The sequence below is a fragment of the Tachysurus fulvidraco genome, chromosome 23 (assembly GCF_022655615.1).
Source record: "Tachysurus fulvidraco isolate hzauxx_2018 chromosome 23, HZAU_PFXX_2.0, whole genome shotgun sequence".
Lineage (NCBI taxonomy): Eukaryota > Metazoa > Chordata > Actinopteri > Siluriformes > Bagridae > Tachysurus > Tachysurus fulvidraco.
Genome location: NC_062540.1, coordinates 18,589,661 through 18,608,145, shown reverse-complemented (window position 1 = coordinate 18,608,145; position 18,485 = coordinate 18,589,661). Strand labels below are relative to the sequence as shown.

Below are 18,485 nucleotides of genomic sequence, written 5' to 3'. Positions count from 1 at the left end.
CCCGAAGTTTGCGTTGGCATTGGAAAAGGGAGACACGTTGTTCTTCTTTATCTCAGCCCCTCTGTGTGGTGACAGGAAAGTATTCCACATTCCTTATGAACAGACATTGTCTACTTCAAAATCTTGAGTCTTTGCATTATATCACTCTCACTCACTCATTTTCTGCCGCTTATCCGAACTTCTCGGGTCACGGGGAGCCTGTGCCTATCTCAGGTGTCATCGGGCGTCGAGGCAGGATACACCCTGGACGGAGTGCCAACCCATCACAGGGCACACACACACTCTCATTCACTCACACACTCACACACTACGGACAATTTTTACAGAGATGCCAATCAACCTACCATGCATGTCTTTGGACTGGGGGAGGAAACCGGAGTACCCGGAGGAAACCCCCGAGGCACGGGAAGAACATGCAAACTCCACACACACAAGGTGGAGGTGGGAATCGAACCCCCAACCCTGGAGGCGTGAGGCGAACGTGCTAACCACTAAGCCGCCGTGGCCCCCCCCCCCCCCGCATTACAGTATATCATTTATTTATTATATATCTTCCTGTACAGTGTAGTTTTATATACAGACACTCTCCCAGTTAGGACAGTTCAACTTAGGAATATTCGATCTCACGATAGATGATAGCGATACGACAAAATTGTAAAAACGAAAACAATCGTCGCAGCGTATTCGATACGATTACATCGGGCTCTCCGCTTGCCGCCTCGTGAGATGCCTTGCCTCGGTTTCTCTAGCGACCGACAAAGTTCATTTGTCTCAGTGTTAGAGCGCTTTTTTTTTCTCCCTACAACTAAGTTCACGTAGCCATCAACAACCGAACGTTGTTCGAGTACGCAGACATTGGCAGAATCTCGGTGAGCAAAATAGGTTACGATGATGATGATAGGTAGCATTAGCGATTTCATTTTAGGGTTACCAACATTGTTAAAGTTTTTCTAGCAGATAGGATTATTTACTGAACAAACTTTCTCTAGCCAAATGTACTGTAATGTGTTAAATTATTAACAGGTTACACTATACTACCTATACTGATCACCATTCTTTATGACTCCTCGGTAGACTAGTACCCCCTTTCCACCAAAAAGTACCGGGTGCTGGTTCAGAGCTAGTGCTGGTGCTGGCACTGGCGAACCCTCTAAGAACCAGTTTGCCTTTCCATCGGTTAGAGAGCCGTCACTGAGCCGAGTCTGACGTCACTGTATACGTGTCACGTTACACAGCAACGTTAGCGCAGCAGCGGCAAACACAAACACAACAACAATGGCGGATGTTTTACTGTTAATGCTCATGGCTTTGTGAACCTACATTAACATCCAAACGTGGCGAATCCGACGTGTACGTCGAGAAAGTACATAACGTTAATAATCAAGAAAGTACATAACGTTATTTTATCATAAACACAGAAAAAAGTTAGCCTTAGCATGTAGCTACCTAATATCATGTGTATTAAAAGTGTATTATAAAAGTGTATTAAACATTAGTATACTTAAGGTACGTTATAAAAGGAGCTAACAGTAGCCTCGCCCACAGCTCCTGACACAAGCGGTTCTTAAGTCTAGACCAGCAACGTTTTGGTGCTACTTAAGAACCACTTTTCCTGGTTCAGAGCCGGTGCTTCGGCTGTCAACAAAGAAAGAACTGGTTCTAAATTAGGCTCCGAACCAGCACTCAAACTGCCTCGGTGGAAAAGGGGCATAGGTCACGGTTCGACTTGTGATATCTTCTGGTCACAACGGGGTCAAAAGGAACTAATTTCCTTCGTAACTCGGGGACAAGCTGTACTGTAAATATAAGCGATAGATAGAGATTAAAGAATAAAGAACACAATCTGTAGGTTACAGATGCATCCCAGTAGAAAGCAGAGTTACTGCTATATCCCCAAAAGTTCATTATTTTACAATAAAGGCACAACCAAATCGTGTTATCCCCTAACACCACAAAGAATGATGCATACCTTTTATGGTAAGGGTACATACCACTTATGGTATGGGTACATACCCCTTATGGTAAGGGTACATACTCCTTATGGTATGGGTACATACCCCTTATGGTAAGGGTACATACTCCTTATGGTAAGGGTACATACCCCTTATGGTAAGGGTACATACTCCTTATGGTATGGGTACATACCCCTTATGGTAAGGGTACATACCCCTTATGGTAAGGGTACATACCCCTTATGGTATGGGTACATACCCCCTATGGTAAGGTATATACCCCTTATGGTATGGGTACATACCCCCTATGGTAAGGTACATACCCCTTATGGTATGGGTACATAACCCCTATGGTAAGGGTACATACCCCTTATGGTAAGGGTACATACCCCTTATGGTATGGGTACATACCCCTTATGGTAAGGGTACATACCCCTTATGGTAAGGGCACATACCCCTTATGGTAAGAGGTTACTTACCCTTTAACCATTTATTTATTATTTTATTTACATTTAACGTAAAATAAATTACATTCGGTAGATGTTCTTTTCCAGAGCGACACACACAAGTATTTATCAGAGAGCACCTGATTCTGTCTCAGTAGGTCATGGACTAAGAATACCATCAGTCTGAGAGCTCTGGGAGGTAATACAGCAAGAAAAGACAACATGTCTCGATGTCTACCATCCTCGTACAGTGCATTAAAATAGGAATGGTCCTGCATGGCAGAAAGACACTGCACTTACACACGCTGCTGTTTTGCAGAAATGTATCTGATCTAATTATGATCGTTTAAAACAAGATATTGGTAACAGTGCAGTTTGTTTACTCCTGTTCCTGCTTCTCCGCCGAAAAAAGCCCGTAGAGTGACGACACGGCAGGAAAAAATCCTGTCTATATTGATGTTTGGCACCGAACTACACTCCGTGGTCTCCAACCTCGTTAGACATCACAGAAAGAGACTCGGAGCCGTCCGATTCTCCAGGGAAGCTTTCAACAAATATTAACTGCGAGGGCGCTGATCATTTTGAAGCCAGTTATTCCATGTATTATTGATGCAAACGACGATGTGTCAGGAATACAAATGAATACAAAAAAAATACAAATTATGTCCGCAATGCGACGGAGAAACTTTAATTGCACAATTGCGCTTTTTGACCATATAGTACTCATATAGTCCATGTCAATGTCAATGTCAACGATATTTGTATAGCACTATTCAAACAACACATGTTGACCAATGTGCTTTACAACATCTAAGTATAAAAAAGAAATAAATATCATTTTAATAATAGCAATACACACATTAACACTCTCACTCACTCACTCACTCATTTTCTACCCCTTATCCGAACTCCCTCGGGTCACGGGGAGCCTGTGCCCATCTCAGGCGTCATCGGGCATCGAGGCATAAATTTGAGTAAATGTGAGTTGTTGATCTCAATTCTCTTCCCGTTTTATGTTCAGTTAACAAATGTGATAAGTAAGATGGTGCAAGGCCAAGCAGAGATTTATATACTAGTCTGGTTCCCCTCAAGGTTTCTTCCTCATATCGACACATTGTCCGTCTGGTTTTCTCATTCGATTTACATTTATACATTTTTGTTTTTTAACCCGATGTGCTATATTTCTATAAAGTTGCTTTATGACAATGCTCACTGTGCAAAACAAATGCAATTGAATTGATTTATTTGTTATATATGTATTTCTGTTCATTCCTTATGAAGATTTGTCATAGTTGTGTATATATATACGATACCACAGTTCCTAGCAAATATTCCTCATCAGTATGGAGAGTCTTCCCCTGACGACGTGTTTCCACGTCACACATTTGTCCTCTCCTCTCTGACATGACTTCCACCTGGGATCAACACATCACCGTATGCAGGCGAAATAACGGACCATTAGTATGTACGAAGAGCTTCCTCGTCTTCTCTACCACGAGGCATCGACTGTTCTGTCTCTCTCCACGTTTCATCTTTCCCTTTTCAGCCTGGTCCATGAGTGAGCGATGTCTATGGAAAATCTTCCTTTCGCTAAGCAAACAAAAACGCCTCAGTTTATTAAAGCCGGCGTTTCTAAAGTAAACGCCACCATCGAAAGGAAGTGAATCTTCTTTTTCTTCTATCGTAAGCTCAAGACCCATCCAGAGGCCGTGCCTCGGCGACGGTTATAAAAGGTTAATAAAGACACCTTGAACTGTGAAATCTGTGAACATTTGAATTTACACAGTTTTGCCCTTCGCCCCAAACGTAGCGGTACGGCTAAGATATGTTTGGTGTCTGAAATTGCTTCTGGAGCTCAGAGAGCAATGTATCTAACAAGAAAATGATCTTAGCTTCGATTAAACCTTTTTTTTTTTGTATGCGCAATTCTTTGTTTTGTTTTTTTCTTTGTATGCTTAAACCACTCATGCTTTTTTCTCAGTGATGACATCATGTGCTGGGTTTTTACCGTATGTAATACGATCAATGCGACTATTCTGTGTTTCATGATGATAACATTTTATCGATTCATGCCTCCGTTTCTTTATCGTAGTATTTTTTAAGAAAGCGTACAGGCTTGAACTCATTAAAAACACACACGTCCTGTCCTCACCATCAGATCATTCTGGTACTGAATGCTTTATTTAAAAGGGAGGTACAAAGCGTGTTTTTTTATTTTTTTATTTTTATACAGACTGTAAATTGTGTAAACTGGATCTTTTAACTGTAACTAACTGTAGGGCTTTATGTGCTTTTAAACAGGATATTGCCACCATGCAGCTCTGTGCCAACAAGCTGGATAAGAAAGATTTCTTCGGGAAATCAGACCCTTTTCTGGTGTTCTATCGCAGCAACGAGGACGGCACGTAAGCGACGGCTACCGACTTAGATGGATGCTGTTTTATTTTACTACAGTTTACCAGTATAGATCATTCCAGCAGGACCTGATTATTTATACAGATAAAGTGGCAAATGCTCGCGAAAGCGTTCATCGTATTCGTTTTCTATCTTCATCGATATGTCTGTCGCTAATAATACGACTGTTTTGTGAGCTCGGCTTTGTGCCAGCTTCTTTGACTCGCCCTGGCACTTTGTTACAGGTTCACCATCTGCCACAAAACAGAGGTGATCAAAAACACTCTGAATCCGGTGTGGCAGCCCTTCACCATCCCTGTACGTGCTCTGTGTAATGGAGATTATGACAGGTGAGGAGAGTGGGCAATGTATTCCACACACACACACACACACACACACACACACACACACACACACACACACACACACACACACACACACACACACACACACACCTTTTAGCTTTATGTTCAGTTCTTGTTGCTGTTGCTGTCTGATGCATGGTGAATTATATTCTCACCCACTCAACCCTCTTACTCAGGAGGTAGCCTGAGATAGTCAGAACCGCGGCTAGCTCGAATGCATCACCTGCCTGTGGTGTAGCCGTGCGATTCGGATGCACGTGGTGTTGGAGGTCTGACTGCTGTGTGTGTAAAACACCAAATTCTCGCTAGAATTAAACGACTCTGCTTTCATCTCACAACGTTTAGTGAACAGCACAATGTAGTGTAGTCCTTTACATGATTATGCTTGTGTGTCATTTTTGCTTGTTCGTTTATCTACAATCGTATTGCTCTTCCCTTCAGCTATGATAAAGACACATTTCTTTCCATTAGTTGCCTGGGTTACGTATGTACGTGTGGGCGGAGCTATAAATACAGGCAATGGCAAAAGTTTGATTTTGACATTGGTGGGGACATAATTTATTTGACATTGGTGGGGACATAATTTATTTGACATTTGTGGGGACATAATTTATTTGACATTGGTGGGGACAGCATTCCCCGTATTTTGTGCATAAAACTCTTGTTATAAGAATACTTTCTACCTCACATACCGGTAGCCTGCATAATATAGCCGCAGCCGACCTCAACACATTAGCGAGAAAGACAAAGCCAATCAAACAGCGACGTGGGTTAGAGAGGCGGGACTCAAAAAAGGCAAAGGCCAATCATTTTAGAGAGGTGAGTTATAGAGGCGGGATTCATTGCAGGGGGTAAATCTGTTAACCTTTTGTGTTCCACAAGTTGCGCTATTTTTTACAGAACGCCATTGTAAAATATTTTCATCTTATTTAATGATTCCTGGATAAATGTTAAATGAAATAAGTAAAAAAGGACAAGACAGACGGATATCAGTGGTTATGTATAAATATATATAGGCTTGGTCGAATTATCGCTAGGGACAATTGAGTGTTCCTAGGATATTGGTAGGGACATGTCCCTACCGTCCCTACCCAAATCGACGCCCTTGAATACAGGGGTGGGACCCATTTGGGTCAGGGCCGTGTTTGTTTTGGTGATTTCAAATGTCAACACTGGCTTTCAAGCAACAGAGACCCCGCCTTTAACCCATCTGAAACAGTCCCATCTTTTTTGACCACAGGATATGTCTCAGGACATGTTTGTTTAAGAAATGAGAAGCTGCTCACTTTAGCATGTTGTCAGCTGAAACGTTAATCGGTTTTAATGCTGTAATTGTCCAATGGAAGGCTCTTATCTATTTTCTTTGATAAATAGTCCAGGCTACTATTTGGTTTAGCGTGAAGAATTCCTGACACGTCGAAAATTAGAGGAATGTGAATGAGTGGAATTAAATGAAAGACAAGGAAGGCAGTTTTACAAGGATGATGTTTAATTGCCATCTCATTTCTCAGCTGAAATGTATTTATAGTTTTGTTTGTGTGTTTTTTCGTTTCCAGAACAGTTAAAGTCGACGTTTACGACTGGGACCGAGACGGAAGGTACCGTAGCTTTCTGACTCCGTGTTTCTCACTGACCATTAATCAGGGTTTAAATCCAGGACATAATACTGTTTCAACATCACATTGTTGCTCCTGGGACATTTCTCTTAGCCGCTCATTCCCACCTGAGGTGATCAGTGTGCACCTCCTACTGCACCTCCTACTGCACCTCCTACTGCACCTCCTAATTCACCTCCTACTGCAACTCCTACTACCAATATTTTCATACAAATGTTCCAAAAAAATCAAAGTTGACCTTTGATATCAAACCCATTTCTGTTCTCTGAGATGCTCCGCTTGTTTGTTCATACGCAGCTCAAACTAGATCTTCAACACTGGAACACACTCACACACACACACACACACACACGTCTAAAACACACCGAGAGGAAAAACAGAGTCCGGACTCGTTTTATATCACACTTGCGACTGGCCAGAAACTACACAACAAAACACACTTTTTAGAGTGAATTGTTGTGTTTGTTTCCCAGCGAGCAAGGCTGACAGGATCTAATGTGAACACGGATCTGACGTTAAGATCATTTTTAGCACATTTAGAGAGAAGCCAGTGCACTTACAGGATGTGGAAGGAACCGGAGATAGATACGAGCCTGGAATGTCACAGGATTGAGCTGGAATATTGGGCAGTACATCACAAGGCACTGTGACCTTGTTCCAAAGATGGGGGACTCGATTCATATGACTTGACTCGAGTCAGACTTAAGTCACAAAGTTGAGACTTGAGACTTGCATGACAAGTATTAAAAAAAGACTCGACTTGACTTTGACTTGAGATTCCTGACTTGAGACGTGACTCAGACTTGAGTTAAATGACTCAGAGATGGAGGACTCGACTTGACTCGAGTCAGACTTAAGTCGCAAATTTGAGACTTGAGAATTGCTTGACAAATATTTAAAAAAGTCTCGACTTGACTTTGACTTGACATTCCTGACTTGAGACTTGACTCGGACTTGAGTTAAATAACTCAGAGATGGGGACTCGACTTGACTCGAGTCAGACTTCAGTTGCAAATTTGCGACATGCTTGACAAATATTAAAAAAAGACTCGACTTGACATTGACTTGACATTCATGACTTGAGACTTGATTCGGACTTGAGTTAAATGACTCAGAGATGGGGGACTCGACTTGACTCGAGTCAGACATAAGTCGCAAATTTGAGACTTGAGACTTGCTTGACTAATATTACAAAAAGACTTGACTTGACTTTGACTTGACATTCCTGACTTGAGACTTGACTCGGACTTGAGTTAAATGACTCAGAGGTGGGGGACTCGACTTGATTCGAGTCAGACTTAAGTCGCAAATTTGAGACTTGCTTGACAAATATTAAAAAAAGACTCGACTTGATTTTGACTTGAGATTCCTGACTTGAGACATGACTCAGATTTGAGTTAAATGACTCAGAGATGGAGGACTCGACTTGACTCAAGTCAGACTTAAGTCGCAAATTTGAGACTTGAGAATTGCTTGACAAATATTTAAAAAAGACTCGACTTGACTTTGACTTGACATTCCTGACTTGAGACTTGATTCAGACTTGAGTTAAATGACTCAGAGATGGGGGACTCGACTTGACTCGAGTCAGACTTAAGTCGCATAATTGAACACTTGAATCGAAATATAAAGCCACACTATATGGAATTTTCAAGCAGTCCAAGAAAGAGAAGCGTTGTAGGCGCACGCTGATGACATCATATCGGTCAGTGTTAAAATATTGGGTGAGAAATAATTGTTGACACAGACGCCGAGCCTACATAAAGCACACATGCTCAGCAGTGCAAATGTACGTATCCCTTATTTTAATCACATTTATTTCATGGATTTGACTTTTTTTTTAGTCACGATTTTATCGGCGAGTTTACCACCAGCTACAGAGAGCTGTCTCGAGGCCAGAGCCAGTTTAACGTCTACGAGGTGAGAGCGAATCTCGACACCAAATTTTTATTTATCGTTTATTCTGATCGTAACGGTAAAGCTCTGCAGGCATCAGCCTCATTTTAGAGCTTTTGCCATGTCTTATTTCAGGTCCTCAATCCCAAAAAGAAAGGAAGGAAAAAGAAATACATAAACTCTGGCACAGTAAGTAAGATGGCCTGTCAAATTTTCCTCTAGTGCAAATTCATTTTCATAATTACACTCATTATCTAATCTGTCCTACTCGCTCCAGGTGACGCTTTTGTCCTTCAAAGTGGAATCCGAGTACACCTTCGTGGACTTCATCAGGGGCGGGTGAGAGCTTTGTCCAAAGTTACGACTTAAGTAGAGACGTTTATGCACGTTCGTTATTCTGAGTTTGAACGGATTTATTCATGAAAACCCTGCGAATTCCGAAGAAGGTTGGTATCCTGCTCGTGCTCCTGAGTGTGTGTAAATACACACGTAAGAAGACCAATTAACGTAAAACTCGACTTCATGTCAAACCGTTAGCACGGACTTTGATATCGAATATTAAGTTTACGGCATAAATTTACTCCGTAACATCACAGCAGGTGATAATCTCTTGACTCTAGTCAATCTATAACATCTCAATAAACCAAATATAAGGATATTAAGCCTATTTGTGGGCACATAGTTATGTGTTCATTTGTCACTGTAGGTTTTATGGTACAGTGTATGAAAGATGTTCAAATTATTTTAACCTTTTAATAACACAAGCGGGTGGGCACGTTGGCTTAGTGGTTAGCATGTTCACCTCACACCTCTAGGGTTGGGGTTCGATTCCTGCCTCCGCCTTGTGTGTGTGGAGTTTGCATTTTCTCTCCCCGTGCCTCGGGGGTTTCCTCCGGGTACTCCGGTTTCCTCCCCTGGTCCAAAGACATGCATGGTAGGTTGATTGGCATCTCTGGAAAAATTGTCCGGAGTGTGTGTGTGTGTGTGTGAGTGAATGAGAGTGTGTGTGTGCCCTGCGATGGGTCGGCACTCCGTCCAGGGTGTATCCTGCCTCGATGCCCGATGACGCCTGGGATAGGCACAGGCTCCCCGTGACCCGAGAGGTTTGGATAAGCGGTAGAAAATTAATGAATGAATGAATGAATGAATGAATTTGTATTCTTTCTATGAATCGATTCTTAATACTGCCGGCAGAACAAGTAAATGTAAAGCTTAAGGTAGTAAATACTTACTAAGGGGTGATGTTCTCTTACTAAGGGGTGTTGTTTTAAATGGCTGTCATAAACAAGCACTGCAGGTGGTTTGAAGCAAATGTTTACACTTTAATCTTCACGTGATAGTGAGGCACAATATGAGGCACAATATGAAGAAATTTCAGTGTCTGTTTATCCTAATCATGCAGATGTAATTCCCCTATTGGAAACATGAAACTTTCCATTTTAAAACTCTTTAAAACAGGACGCAGCTGAACTTCACAGTAGCCATAGACTTCACTGCTTCCAACGGTAAGCTTCAGTTCACTATTATTATTCCTGGCATCTGTCTTTCTGCATCTATTACATAACGTGATGGTTTGATTTCAGTGTATTGCAACATGCACTGTGTGTGTGTGTGTGTGTGTGTGTGTGTGTGTGTGTTGTAGGTAACCCAGCCCAGCCCACATCTCTCCACTACATGAGTCCATATCAGATGAACGCCTACGCGATGGCATTAAAAGCAGTCGGTGAAATCATTCAGGATTACGACAGTGACAAACTTTTCCCTGCTTATGGGTTTGGGGCTAAAATTCCTCCTGATGGAAACGTCTCTCACTCGTTTGCTCTGGTGAGCCGCACATAAGCATTACAGCTTTAGCCACGCAAACTCATGTAGCATGATCTACTGTACATGAACAAACATTTACACTAATAAACATTTTAATTCGCTCACGAAACATTCAGAGGGGGGCACGGTGGCTTAGTGGTTAGCACGTTCGCCTCACACCTCCAGGGTCGGGGGGTCGATTCCCGCCTCCGCCTTGTGTGTGTGGAGTTTGCATGCATGTTCTCCCCGTGCATCATGGGTTTCCTCCGGGTACTCCTGTTTCCTCCCCCGGTCCAAAGACATGCATGGTAGGTTGATTGGCATCTCTGGAAAATTGTCCGTAGTGTGTGAGTGTGTGAGTGAATGAGAGTGTGTGTGTGTGTCCTGCGATGGGTCGGCACTCCGTCCAGGGTGTATCCTGCCTCGATGCAGAGACCAGGAGCCACATTTTTTACCGTTATCGCAAAGAGCCACATCATACACATGGGCACACATGAACATCACCTGCCATCTTGAGAGCGATCTTGACACAAATTGTTTACTCAAATGATTTTGCTCCTACTGGGAAACTTTGAGGTATTTTCATCCCACTCACACGCGCGTTTGACGAAAATACCGTACTGAACTCAAGCGAAGCGAACACGTATATTAAAAAGACACAAATACAAACTTCGATATGAAAGTAAGAGCCGCATGAAAACGGGTAAAGAGCCGCATGTGTTGGCCGCCTCTGAGGTAGACGATTGTTAAATGTACAATACATAGAAAATACCGATAAACAGAGACAAATGAATACGGAGGTGTTCATGTCAGTTCCCCAGAATCGACACAATTCCATGTTCTGACTTCCCATTTTGAATACAGTATTATTCAGCTCCGTGTCAGACCACATCACACCACCACAGCGCCGATCCTTTAACAGTCTTCTTTTCATATTCATATTCACTTCCTGTCATGAATTCCTTTTGTAATTGTAAATTAAACCATTAGACACGTGGATGTTAAGATGAACCTGATTTCCCCATGCTGTAGAACTCGGACTGTGAGAACGCTAACTGTGTGGGAATCGAAGGGGTCCTGGAAGCTTATTACCAATGTCTGAGAACAGTGCAGCTGTACGGACCCACTAACTTCGCTCCTGTCATCAACCAGGTGGCACAGTAAGTGAGCGGCATTCTCTATCTGTCTGTCTGTCTATCTATCTATCTATCTATCTATCTATCTATCTATCTATCTATCTATCTATCTATCTATCTGTCTGTCTGTCTATCTATCTATCTATCTATCTATCTATCTATCTATCTATCTATCTGTCTGTCTGTCTGTCTGTGTCTGTCTGTCTGTCTGTCTCTTTATGTCTGTGGGAGGTAGGGAGGGAAAGGGAGGGAGGGAGGGAGGGAAGGAGGAGGGAGGGAGGGGGGAGGGAGGAGGAAGGGAGGAGGGAGGAGGGAGGGAGGAGGGAGGGAGAGAGGGAGGAAGGAAGGAGGAAAGGGAGGGAGGGAGGGAGGGAGGGAGGGAGGGGGAGGAGGGAGGGAGGAGGCAGGGAGGGAGGAGGGAGGGGGGAGGGAGGGAGGAGGGAGGAGGGAGGGAGGGCGGGAGGGGCGGGAGGGAGGGAATTATTTAGGGAGGAGGCTTTTTTCTTTTTTATTCCTTTTCTTTCCTTCCTTCCTTTCTTCCTTCCTTCTTTTTCTTTCTTTCTTTCTTTCTTTCTTTCTTTCTTTCTTTCTTTCTTTATCTTTCTTTCTTCTTTCTTTCTTTCTTTCTTTCCTTCTTTCTTTCTTTCTTTCTTTCTTTCTTTCTTTCTTTCTTTCTTTCTTTCTTTCTTTCTTTCTTTCTTTCCTTTCTTTCCCGTTCTTATTGTCCGCTTTATTTGCTGCTAACTCTCAGTCACTCTCCATTAGTGTGATTAATAAGCTCAGCCCTGAGCCTCCAGCATCGCTCCACACTCACATACATCAAAAACTCCGTCTGAATACAGAGTGTGTGCCGGCGTCGTTATTACTTTCTAGAAGGCTGAGGTAAAGCCAGAAGGGGACACGTTCGATACCTAACTCGTTTTTGACCGGCGTGCATGATCATATGTCCTCTTAGACAAAAGCAATAGGCTTCGGTTCTTTCACTAGGTTTAATTTTACTCACAGGAGGTGCGCAGATTTATTAGATGCTAAAAAAAAAAGAAAAGAACCCAATCAAGGGATCCCCCGAGTGTCAGAGGGAGGAAGCGCCGATCCATGTTGAGTGGTTTACATTTAATAACAGCACCAGAGTGGCAACACAGTGAGGAAAGATTTAGAGATTGTTACTGATGTGGAATAGTTCAAGGACGTCCGCACGAAAGCTCGGCTTAGCTCTCATAAAGCTTCTTTTCCAACTATTTTTCACTTCTCCAAAGCTCTTTTCAAAATGAGTTGTTTTGTAGCTTTCAATACTTTATAAATCTTATGTATCTTGTATTATAGTGTTTTTTTTTTTTTTTTATAAAACTAAATGTGTTAAAACGGGGGGGGGGGGGCACGGTGGCTTAGCGGTTAGCACGTTCGCCTCACACCTCCAGGGTTGGGGGTTCGATTCCCGCCTCCGCCTTGTGTGTGTGGAGTTTGCATGTTCTCCCCGTGCCTCGGGGGTTTCCTCTGGGAAATTTTCCTCTGGAAAATTGTCCGTAGTGTTTGAGTGTGTGAGAGTGTATGTGAGTGTGTGAGTGAATGAGAGTGTGTGTGTGTGTGTGCCCTGCGATGGGTTGGCACTCCGTCCAGGGTGTATCCTGCCTCGATGCCCGATGACGCCTGAGATAGTCACAGGCTCCCCGTGACCTGAGTAGTTCGGATAAGCGGTAGAAGATGAATGAATGAATGTGTTCAAAACTACAATACAACTTTATGTGTTTTATTTACATGTGATATTTAAGGTCTGTGTTGTTTAGGATTATGTCTGTTTGGTGCATGGGGGGTGGGGGTCTGCATGTTCTCCCTGAGAACCTGCTTCTGGGTTTCTCTTGGGTTCTCTGGTTTTCTCTTCAAGTTTAAAGACTAAAGTTAAAGTTTAAAGTTTTATCAAACATTAGAAGAAACTAGAACACTAGAAAGGTTTGTTTGTGAAAATCTCTGAAGTAGCCAATAGTCAAGTCACACTTTTTCTCCATTCTGATGTTTGATGTGGACATTAACTAAAGCTCTTGACCTGTATCTGCATGAGTGTTGCATCGTGCTGCTGCCACATGCCCGGCTGATCGGATAACCGCATGAACGAGCAGGCGTTCCTTATAAAGTTTTATTCCTCTTCTCACAGGGCCGCGACGGGTGTGACGGACGGCTCACAGTACTACGTGTTGCTGATGATCACAGACGGAGTCATCTCAGACATGGTGCAGACTAAAGAGGCCGTGGTCAACGTGCGTCTCGTCCACCCTCGTCTCCATCATCCTTTACTGCACATTCTAACTGTGAGCTCTTTCTGGAAAATGACACTTTCTTTCTCTCTCTGTAGGCCTCGTCCCTGCCCATGTCAATCATCATCATCGGGGTGGGGCCTGCGGAGTTTGACGGTGAGTGTAGAAGACTTTGTGTTTTGGGGCAGCTCTGGTACAGAAGAAATATTCACGTCGAACGATTCAAAGCGTCAAATCTCATTCCAGAATCCTGCTCTGTTTTGTTTCCTGGTTTGGATATATATATACAGTACAGGGGGGCACGGTGGCTTAGTGGTTAGCACGTTCGCCTCACACCTCCAGGGTTGGGGGTTCAAATCCCGCCTCCGCCTTGTGTGTGTGGAGTTTGCATGTTCTCCCCGTGCCTCAGGGGTTTCCTCCGGGTACTCCGGTTTCCTCCCCCGGTCCAAAGACATGCATGGTAGGTTGATTGGCATCTCTGGAAAATTGTCCGTAGTGTGTGAGTGTGTGAGTGAATGAGAGTGTGTGTGCCCTGTGATGGGTTGGTACTTTGTCCAGGGTGTATCCTGCCTCGATGCCCGATGACGCCTGAGATAGGCACAGGCTCCCCGTGACCCGAGACGTTCAGATAAGCGGTAGAAAATGAAATGATATACAGTACTGTGTGAAAAAACACTGTAAACAAAGAATGCTTTCAAAAATGGAAGTGTTAAACATTTATTTTCATAAATGAACAAAATGCAGTTAATGAACAAAAGAGAAATCTAAATCACATCAATATTTGCTGTGACCACACGTTGCCTTCAAAACAGCAGCAATTCTTCTAGGTACACTTACACACAGTTTGTGAAGGAACTCGGCCGGTAGGTCGTTCCAAACGTCTTGGAGAACTGACCACAGATCTGTGGATGTACTGTAGGCTTTCTCACATCCTTCTGTCTCTTCATGTAATCCCAGACACACTCGATGATGTCGAGATCAGGGCTCTGTGGGGGTCGTGCCATCGCTTCATGCCGGTTCGAAGGCAAAAAAAATATCGATTTGATTTCGATTTTTCTTTCGTTTGCTTTTTTTCTTTTTTTCCTCTTGTCATTTAGTTATTTTTTGTCAGTGTTGTAATGCTCTCCATCTTCTAAGCCAGTTGAGCCTTTTACAGTCTGTGTGTTGACAAGAAGAAAACTGTCTGTCTCTCTCTATCCAGCGATGGAGGAGTTGGATGGTGACGAGGTCCGGGTGTCCTCCCGGGGCCGTGTCGCAGAACGGGACATTGTTCAGGTGCTCCTCATGACATCACTTTTTTCCCTATTCTGCTATATCTGATAAAGCTTATTATTTCATTCGCAATGCGGCACAGAGTTTGTCGTTACCGTACTTCGGTCATGTTAGTGCAGCTAGCTGTGCTTGTCATGATTGCATGCATTTCCTGAAACATAGCATAAAAATATATAAATATATATAAATACTTTTTTCTACAATCTCTTTTCTCTGAGACGGTCCGAGTGCTTGTTCATGGATAACTGAGAAATTGAAGGTGTTACAGTATCTTCAGCCACTTAAATTCTGTCTAAGGTTTTTTCCTCTATTAAAGTTTTACATCAGGCTCGCAGAGATAAATAATAAATTTTTAGCTAATTAATAGCTACCTGTGGTCGTTTAATATAAACCAATCAAAACTGGGAATTGAACCGTGCTGTAGAATAAAATGTAATAAAGCTACCAGGCCACCGTGACTACAGCTACTGAACGTGTACGTGTCTGTCAGTTTGTGCCGTTCAGGGACTACATCGACCGCTCGGGAAATCAGGTGCTGAGCATGGCTCGTCTGGCCAAGGACGTACTGGCTGAGATCCCTGAGCAGCTGCTGTCTTTCATGAAGAGCCGTGGCATCGAACCCAGACCTGCTCTGTCCCACTCTCCTCCACCACATCTCCACGTACATCTCTGATCCCATATCAAGCATCTGTTCACAGATTAGCTGCATATAATAACTTAGAATGTCACTTCATCCAAATTACTGACCGAAATAATATAATCTATAATATAGTCTAGATTTACGTGATTACGTCGAACTCTGATGGTAACGATCACCTTGTTTGTCATCGGTTTACACTTACTCAGGTCATTTATGGACGTGCGACATCTCTGTGCAGTTCTCCCATGCGTTATCGTTCTCTACCTGCTATAGACGTGCGTCCGAGACGGACGGCTCAACACGTGCGCACCCGTCGCTCTCCGACACGTAGCGCAGCACCTGATGGTTATTCGTTTTATCCCTAATTCCTTCTTCAGCTGTTTTGCCTTCCGTCTCTCTGCGTTTGTATTTCGTTTTCTTTTAAAACAGCTTGTTAACCTGTATACATTCACCCTGAGAGATACACGTGGTGTAAATATGTGCAGCTATTTGTAAACGGATGTTTTATATGCAGAACTGAAACAGATTCTGGCCATAAAGAGAAGGACTAAATACATTGTTTACCCTTAACAGTTATTCCACAGGAATGTTTCAGGAGTATATTATTATTATTTATTTACAGATGCTGTTACATTTCATGTCGTGTTGCATGTTTCTGGTATAACAGGTACAAATTGTTGTTCCCTCACCAGCCTCTTGCTTTCTCTCGTGATTGGAAAACAATGCAGCTTGTCATGTTTCAGAGAAAGCATCAAGTGTGACATCATCCCTGAACACACTCCCTATGGCGGGGAAACGTAAGCCTTCTGGACATCACAAACACGAGCCTTACGTGTGGCTCCGTGGCTGAAAACATCCATGAAAAATTCCGTTCTATAAAACGATATTAGATTTATTTTTTTTTATTAATTTGCATGTAAATCAACACTATACTATAGTGTGTGTGTGTTGAGTGTGTGCGAGTGTGTGAACGAAAGCGTGTGTGTGCGAGTGTGTTTGTTCAGGCTTTCCAGCACAATGGCGCACGCGCGCGCACACACACACACACACACACACACACACACACACACACACACACACACACACACACACACGAACACACACAGGCAAACACACACTATAGTATGCTGATATCCACCATAAAACTCGATATAAAACGCCTGCAAATAAGCTTTCTTTTGTCACAGGCCTGTGGAGTAATGAGGGAGAAAATAAAATGAATCTGATAATGCACAAAAAGTAACAATGCATAAAAGCCAATGTCTTTAATATATATAAAAATGATAAAAAGTAAATAATAATAATAATAATAATAATTCTGTTCCACTTTTTAAAATGTTGAAAATAAGTCATTTTGTAAATTAGTGACGTCACAAATGAAATTGGTAATTAAAAAGTAAAAGAAAACAACGTTATTTTAATGTTTAGTAGTTTTAATTAGAACTGAGGTTGATTAACAGATTTCTGCTAAAACCTTTAAAGAAAATATGAATCCGATATATTGTTATGTTTCATTTAGTGGCTGTAAATTAACTACACGTTAGGGTAAAGTTTTAATACAGAAAATTGTAGATCTGGTGAAAAAAGTTGAAATCCTCTTTCCAAAGTACGAAGGTTTGTCGTCCCCCCCCCAATAAATAAATAAATAAATAAATAAATAAATAATCAATCCTCTAGCTGAAACAAAGATGTGGTGAAAAATGTGGACATGAATATGTCCCTAACGGAAGACAACGTCCCGAGGTGTCCATAAGGGTTAAAGGAACAGTTTAATGTCTGTCTCTCCCAAAGTGCTGAAAACTTCACCTGTATTTGTTCATCGTGGTTAAGCGACACTTTCTTGGCTAAACTTTCTATTTTTATTTTAATTTAAAATGATGCTTTTACCATCAATGTAAGTCCTATTGAGTTCTTTGGTAAGGTGATATTTCACAATTAACAACGACGTTCCGTAAACAACACGTCCATAAACAGGAACCAATGAGTAGTTTTTCATTCAAACTTACCATATATATTACACCTTTAAACTACTGCAGACTATTATTTATTACTCATGTTTACATTACAACCTTGTACATTTTTGCAGCTTATTGTTATATAACTCAGATAGACATTACATGAAGTGACGTGAAAGTGAAAGTGACGTGACATACGGCTAAGTACGGTGACAAATCCATATTCAGAATTTGTTCTCTGCATTTAACCCATCCAAAGTGCACACACACAGTAGTGAAAACACACACACACACACACACACACACACACGGGCACCTCACACGGTTCAAGGGCACCTCAGTCGTGGTATTGCCGGCCCGAGACTCGAACCCACAACCTTAGGGTTAGGAGTCAGACTCTCTAACCCTAATTAGGCCACGACTTCCCCTGCAAAGGCCACGACTTCCCCCAGAGCTTGTTCTAGGTTATCTCCATGAGGAAGGCAAAGCGAGCGTATCTATTAGGGATCAATGTGATGTTCTGAGAGACGTTATTAAAGACCGCTCTTAACAACTACTGACCAACTAGCCAACAATAGTGTTAATGAAGGACTACACATTTGTTACCGATGAGGTATGGAATAATATTGTGTTGCCCTCGCTAACACGGAGACGCATGTATACCTGTGATTTGTCGTGCAGTTATAACCACATCCAGAGGAAATACAGTAATGGGACAGTTTGGATTTATAGACACAGAAGCAGGGCATCTCGTGTTGAGA

General features: G+C 42.5%; 1 protein-coding gene across 4 annotated transcripts in view; it reads left to right on the top strand.

Annotated features, from left to right (window-relative positions):
• The window catches only part of cpne9 (copine family member IX), a 60,662-nt gene extending 44,255 nt beyond the window's left edge, over positions 1-16,407 (top strand). For all 4 annotated transcript variants that reach the window (XM_047807325.1, XM_027159171.2, XM_047807326.1 and 1 more), the window contains 13 exons: positions 4,700-4,803; positions 5,038-5,142; positions 6,714-6,755; positions 8,618-8,693; positions 8,805-8,858; positions 8,947-9,008; positions 10,128-10,174; positions 10,312-10,493; positions 11,505-11,632; positions 13,758-13,860; positions 13,956-14,013; positions 15,059-15,132; positions 15,620-16,407. In XM_047807325.1, coding sequence (XP_047663281.1) covers positions 4,700-4,803; positions 5,038-5,142; positions 6,714-6,755; positions 8,618-8,693; positions 8,805-8,858; positions 8,947-9,008; positions 10,128-10,174; positions 10,312-10,493; positions 11,505-11,632; positions 13,758-13,860; positions 13,956-14,013; positions 15,059-15,132; positions 15,620-15,802 — 1,218 coding nt within the window. In that variant the 3' untranslated portion in view covers positions 15,803-16,407. The remainder of the gene's footprint in view (positions 1-4,699; positions 4,804-5,037; positions 5,143-6,713; positions 6,756-8,617; positions 8,694-8,804; positions 8,859-8,946; positions 9,009-10,127; positions 10,175-10,311; positions 10,494-11,504; positions 11,633-13,757; positions 13,861-13,955; positions 14,014-15,058; positions 15,133-15,619) is intronic.
• Positions 16,408-18,485: the final 2,078 nt, after the last annotated feature.